At 42.9% G+C, this 6,909-nt stretch overlaps 1 gene segment (V, D, J or C); it reads left to right on the top strand.

Moving 5' to 3' along the window:
* Positions 1-727: 727 nt before the first annotated feature.
* Positions 728-6,909, top strand: part of LOC102754548 — a 104,771-nt gene continuing 98,589 nt past the window's right edge. The window contains 2 exon segments of the C gene segment in view: positions 728-776; positions 2,985-3,286. Of these exon segments, the coding sequence occupies positions 728-776; positions 2,985-3,286 (351 nt within the window).

The following is a 6,909-nucleotide window of genomic DNA, read 5'->3' as shown; positions in this document are numbered from 1 at the left end:
GCTCAAATATATGTTATGATACCATTTATGTGAAAACATTTTTATGAATAATGAAACCAGGCAAATAGAGATAGATTTACATCTATTATATTTTGTTAATTTTTAGAAGTTACAAGATAATGCGTAGAGAATGCATTTACTTCAATATAAACAAAAACTTATATCTTCTATATATGCCATTTGTTATTATAAATTCATATGAGCCAGGAAAAACCTATGAAAGTTTATAGATCAAGATCTTACTGGTAATTCAACACAGTGGTATTAGAGGAAGGACAGGGGGTGAGGCCTAGCTTTGCGTTATATATAAATTTGTTTCACTTATTACCAAGGTAACTAGTAAAATATTACTCCCAAAAATTCTTCCAGGGCATAGGAGGCCTTTAGAAAAAGAAAAGAAAATTCTCAGATATGAAGAAAAGTGGTGCAAAGTCAGAACAGTATGGGGTAGCTAAAACCAGAGAGACGACTGGTGTTTCTCACCAGAGAGGGCCTTTGGTGCTGGGGTCACATGCCAGGATACTTATGGCCCATTTCAGTTGATCTCTGTGTTGCATGACTGACTGTTCATCTTTGGGAGGAAGTCCTATGAACAGTGACCTAGAGCAGTGTCACTGCCAGGCCACTCTACACTGTGGAGACCAGAGGAACAAGAACCCCTGCCCTCTGTTCTAGTCCACAAGGGTCTCTCTCATCAGGGTGAAGCCTCCACTTGCCCCACCCCTCTATGGCCACCAGGCTCTTCTGCTGTGTGGCCCTTTGTCTCCTGGGAGTAGGTGAGTCCACAGAAATGAAAGATCTGCATTCTTTTATATTCCCAATTCTGATTCCATTTACACTCCTTATCCTGTTCCCCTACTTTGTCTACTTCCACAGAACCCAGAGTTGCTGGGGTCACTCAGATAGCCAGGCACATGGTGACAGAGAGGGACAAGGAGTAACTCTGAGTTGTGAGCCAATTTCAGGCCATGCCTACCTTTACTGGTACAGACAAACCTTGCTGCAGGGACCTCAGATGTGGATTTACCTTGGCAATCAATCAAGCTTCTCTTGACAAGAAAGGGAGGCCCAATGACCGATTCTCAGCTCAGATGCCCAGTGAATCATTCTCTACTCTAAAGGTCCAGTCCACAGAACCCGGGTACTCGGGTGTGTACCTCTATGAGAGCAGCTTGGCCACAGTGCTTCAGAGTCAGGACCTCCTTCTGTAGAAACCTTCCTGCTTCCCCGTCTCAGTTCAGCCTCCAGGTGTTCAGAATAAAAATCTTCTGTGCTCCTCCCTGATCAAGAGAATGCATGTGTTTGGGGATGTCAAGAACAGAAGTAATAACGTATCCACCTAGAAAACCCTGTGTAGGAAACAATGTAGGAAATAGACTTCAAGGTTGCTCACAAATTGTTGTGGGCTCACAACTCATCACACAGGTAAGATATACCTTAATTATCCACATTGTGGATTTTCCTGCATTTCCTGCATTCCTCCATCTGAATGGTAGAAGTTCTGTGTAATGGCTCCTCAGCCCTCCATTCTCTTCTCACTCTAAGCTATTAACAGACTTTCCCCCACAAGGTTTCTAGAGATCTGTCATATAGTCAACGAACACAGTCATTGACTTATGTTTTGCTATTTAGGGGCCCTGATCTTAAAGGTGGAAATAGTGAAGAATAAAATTCTACTGTGTTTACACCAAGAGATAATCTTCTTTGATGTCTGATATCAGTGCACTTTTTGCCCTCCAGGGTCCTCCCTACAGTTTACAGACCATTATCTTCCTCCTGCCTTAATAACACACACACACACACACACACACACACACACACACACAGCATTAGAATATTACCCTTTGTTCTTATACTTACTTCTTTACCATCAGGTCTCACCTCATTCACTTCTCCTCACTACCAATCCTGCCATTATCCATGACTTCTTCATCACTTGGACAATTTATACATGTTGGTTTTCTCAGCTTCTTGACCTCCTCACTTTCAATAATTTTCTATATCCAGTGTTTTCCTGATGCATTTCCATGATTCCAGGCCATGAAATAAATAACAAATAAGCTCCTTCCAAAAGTTCTATTTCAATCATCTCATGCTCCTACTTATTATTCCTTTCATTTTATCTGAGGAATGCAGCACCCTTCCTCCTCTGATTATTCTAGCCACTGATCCTTAGTCAACATACCCAGCTGCTTTTAAACTCCTGTTTTCTTCTTTCCCACATTGTCTAAACCAGTTTCAGGGTTTAAGATCTTAATGTCAACCCTGGTTAAATACAATACCCTCTGCCCAGGGCATCTGTTTGTGTCCCTTCATTATGAGCATGGTGGCCAATCAAAATCCTCCCAGGATGGATCTGGATAAAAGCCCCAATTCAGTAAAAAAGTATTTAGACTTGTGTGTCTGAAAGATAGGGATTGCCTTCAGAGAAGTATGAAGGACTTGAGATTTAGAAAGTACTTTATTGGTGTCCAGAATCTGCAGTGTTGATGGCCCCCACACAGGGAAATGTCTAGCAGACAGTAGGCATGTGATATAGCAGAGAAGAAAGAATTGTAGAAGCACAGGGTGTGATAAGTGATAATTGATGAAAGTTTTGGAGAGTTTGAATGAGCCAATCACATCCCAGAACAGATATGCCCTATTCCAGTCAGTCTTCTGAAGAAGACTAATGTTCGCTTCTGGAGGAGGTCCTATGAGCAGTGACAGAGAGTATTGTCACTGACAAGCCACTCTCCACCTTGTGGAGACCAGAAGAAGTAGACCTCCTGCCCCTCTGTTCCTGTCCATAGGGCATCATCTGGGTGAAGCCTCATGCTATCCCACCCTGTCATGGCCACCTGGCTCCTCTGCTGTGTGACCCTTGGCTTCATGTTAGTAGGTAAGTCCCTAGAAATAAAGCATCTGCCTTTTTGGATATTTCCAGTTTTTATTTCATTTATGTTTCTTATCCTGCTCCCAAACTCTGTCCACCACTTCCACAGAGCATGCAGATGCTGGAGTTGCCCAGACACCCAGACACAAGGTGACAAAGATGGGACAAGCAGTAAGACTGAACTGTGAGCCAATTTCAGGCCACAATGACCTTTACTGGTACAGACAGACTTCACTGCAGGAACTGAAGTTCCTGATTTATTTCAGTAATGGAGCTCCAATAGACAACAGCGGGATGCCCAAGGACCGATTCTCAGCTAAGATGCCTAATGGATCATTCTCCATTTTGGAGATCCAGCCCACAGAACCCGGGGACTCAGCCTTGTACCTCTGTGCCAGCAGCTTAGCCACAGTGCTGCAGAGTCACGCCTTTCCTGTGCAGAAACCCTCTGGTTCCCTTTCTCACCCCAGCCTTCAGTCGTTCTGAGTGTAAAAGTCTTCCCTGCAACTCTCTCACCAAGAGAAATGTATGGTTGTGGGGCATGGCAATAGACAAAATAACAAGGTATCAATATATATTTAAAAAATCACTTCATAGGAAATAACGTAGGAAACGTACTTTAAGGAGGCTCAAAACTCACCACACCTGTAAGATAAATCTTTATTACCCACACTGTGGATTTTCCTGTGTTCCTGCCTCGGTCTCCCCATCAGAATGGTAGGAGCGCCCGATAATGGCCCCTCAGCCCTCCATTCTTTTCTCCCTGTTAACAGAATTTCCCACAAGTTTTCTAGAATTCTGTCATATAGCCAATGCCACTTGTCATTCTTCCACCTTTTGCCACTCAGGGGCCCTCACCTTGAAGGTGGAAACAGTAAAATGTCCTCTGTGTTTATGCCATGAGTTATATTGAACATTATACATCTGATTTTAGTGCATTCTTTGTCCCACTAGCTCCTCCCTGCTGTGTCCAGACCATTCTCCTCTCCCCTGCTTTAATACTCAGCTCCTCACACACATGGCATGAGAACATTACCGTTTGTTGCTGCACTGACTTCCTTACCATCAGATGTCTCCTCAATCACTTCCTCTCCTCACTACTAACCCTGCCATCATAGGTGACATCATCATGACATAGACAATTTATACCTGAGTTTGACTTCTCAGTTTCTTGACCGCCTCACTTTTGATGATCTTTTTATGTCTCCAATCCTTTTCAGATGCACTTTGATGATTCCAGGCCACAGAATAAATAACAAATAAAACTTCCCAGCCCTAGTTGGTTTAGCTCAGTGGATAGAGCATTGGCGTGTGGACTGTAGGGTCCCAGGTACGATACCAGTCAAGGGCACATGCTCAGGTTGCAGGCCCTATCCCCAGTAGGGGGCGTGCAGGAGGCAACCAATCAATGATTCTCTCTCATCATTGATATTTCTATCTTTCTCTCTCTCTCCCTTCCTCTCTGAAGTCAATAAAAAATATTTAAGAAAATAAAATAAAATTTTCCAAAATTTCTATTTCGAACATTCCATTATCCTACTCTATTTCCATCACACTAGCTCAGCACCATTCTTCCTGTGATTCTTTTAGTCACTGACCTTCAGCCCACTTACCCAACAGCTTATAAGCTTCTATGTTCTTTTTTTTTTTTTTTTTAAATTTCAGAGAGGAAGGGAGAGGAACAGCAATGATGGGAGAGAATCATCGATCAGCTACCTCCTACATGCCCCCTACCAAGGATTGAGCCCGCAATTAGGGCATGTGCCCTGATCTGGAATTGAACCGTGACCTCCTGGTTCATAGGCCAATGCTCAACAACTGAGCCACACCAGCCAGGCTAAACTCCTATGTTCTTAATTCTCACATTGTCTAAACAAGGTACAAGGTTTTAAGACCATAATGCCCACCCTGGTTAAATCCAGCTTCTTCAAGGCACTATGGATGGCAAAAGGGAAGGTCCTCAGTCAACAGTATTTTTGCAATGATCACAACAAAGCCATATCACTGACAGAATTCTCTGATCTGATACTCATTGACATGTATTCCATTGAGCTGCCAGGGGTGCACAGGGAAGTGTATAGGTCAAAAGGATACTCTGCTTACATTTAAAGAATCAATTTCCTCTAATCTGGTGGTCTGGTAGTGTCTTTTTATTCAATATCAGAAACTTTGTAACCAAACAATTATTAAATAATGAAGCTCAAAAAATATGGTATGATCCCACTTATACAAAAACATTTATATGAATAAAGAAAGAAGGCAAACAGAGATGAATTAATTTCTACTGGTATGTAGGACTTTTATATATTTTGTCAAATTTTAGAAATTACAAGATAATGCATAGAGGATGTTTCTTCTTTTATAAAAACAAAACATATGTTTTACACATATGCCATTTTTTTTATTATAAATTCATATGAGCCAGGACAAATCTATGAATATTTACAGATCAAGTTCTTCTACTGGTAATTCAACAAAGTGGCATTGGAAGGAGGGCAGGGGGTGATGCCTACCTTAGTGTTACATATAAATTTGTCTCATTTATTACCAAGGTAACTTGCAAAATATTACTCCCCAAAATTCTTTCAGGGCATAGGAATTCTTTTTTTTAAAGGAAAATTCTCAGATATAATGAAAAGAAATGTGCAAAAGAGGAACAGTATAGGGTGATAAAGGCCAGAGAAACAACTGGCATGTCTCACCAGGAAAGGCCCATGTGCTGGGGCCACATCCAGATAGTTCTTCAGTGGATCTTCTGTAGAGAATTCATGTTCACCTTTGGGAGGAGGGCCTATGAGTGGTGACAGAGTGCAGTGTCACTGCCAAGCCACTCTCCTCTCTGCTCATGCCCACAACGGCCCACAAAGCCTCCTCCTGCCCCATCCAGCCATGGCTGACAGGCTCCTTGGCTGTATCACCCTTTGTCTCCTGGGAGTAGGTGAGTCCCCAGAAATAAGTATTCTGCATTTTTAAAATATTCCCAATTCTGATTCCTTTTATGTTCCTTATCTTGTTCCCAAACTCTGTCCACTTCCTCAGGGCTCTTAGATGCTGGAGTCACCCAGACACCCAGACACAAGGTGACAAAGATTGGACAAGAACTAATCCTGAGTTGTAAACCAATTTCTGGCCATGACGGCCTTTACTGGTACAGACAGACCTCACTACAGGGACTGAAGTTTCTAACTTATTTCCGTAATCAAGCTCCTATTGATGACACAGGGATGCCCAAGGATCGATTTTCAGCTAAGATGCCTAATGGATCATTCTCCACTCTGAAGATCCAGCCCACAGAAGCCGGGGACTCAGCCGTGTACCTCTGCGCCAGCAGCTTAGCCACAGCGCTGCAGAGTCATCTCCTCCCTGTGCAGAAACCCTCCTGTTTCCCCTTCTCACCCCAGCCATCCTCAGTGGTCTTTCCAGACTCAACTGTGTCAGAGCATGGGCCTGGGTTTGGTGTTCTTCCTCTCCCTATGGAAGACAAGAACTGTGAAAGGGCCATTATCTAGGCTGGATTATCTCAGTTCATCATTAGTGGTTGTGCCTTTGCCTTCATTATCAGAATGGTTAAATGGTACCATGGCTATATCCTCAGATCTGCTCAAACCTTTCCAATTTCTTCTAAACCCCTCTCATGGTAACTTTTCCATAACTGTGCTCCTATTTATAACAAAACACCTTTCCCCCCCACATTTTCAGAGGTCCTCTTTTTAAAAAACTTATTATTTGAAAATAGTTGCAGATTCATAGGAAGTTGCTAAGTAAACAAAGGAATCCAGTATACCCTTCATCCAGTTTCCACCAATGGTTTTATCTCCATAATTATCTACACTAATAAAAGAGAAATATGGTAATTGACGTACAACCACTACCCTTCCCATTGTCTAATCATCGAGATATGTAAATTAACTGACAGCCAAGATGGCAACCGGCAGCCAGGCAGCTTAAACTGAACATGAGGCTTGCTTGCCTCAGTGACGGCGGGCTCCAACGTTCCCGCCTGCCGCTGCCGGCCCCTGAGGGGGCAGTGTGCA

The sequence above is a fragment of the Myotis davidii genome, unplaced genomic scaffold (genome assembly GCF_000327345.1).
Source record: "Myotis davidii unplaced genomic scaffold, ASM32734v1 scaffold22, whole genome shotgun sequence".
NCBI lineage: Eukaryota > Metazoa > Chordata > Mammalia > Chiroptera > Vespertilionidae > Myotis > Myotis davidii.
This window is presented reverse-complemented; position numbering and strand designations above follow the sequence as displayed.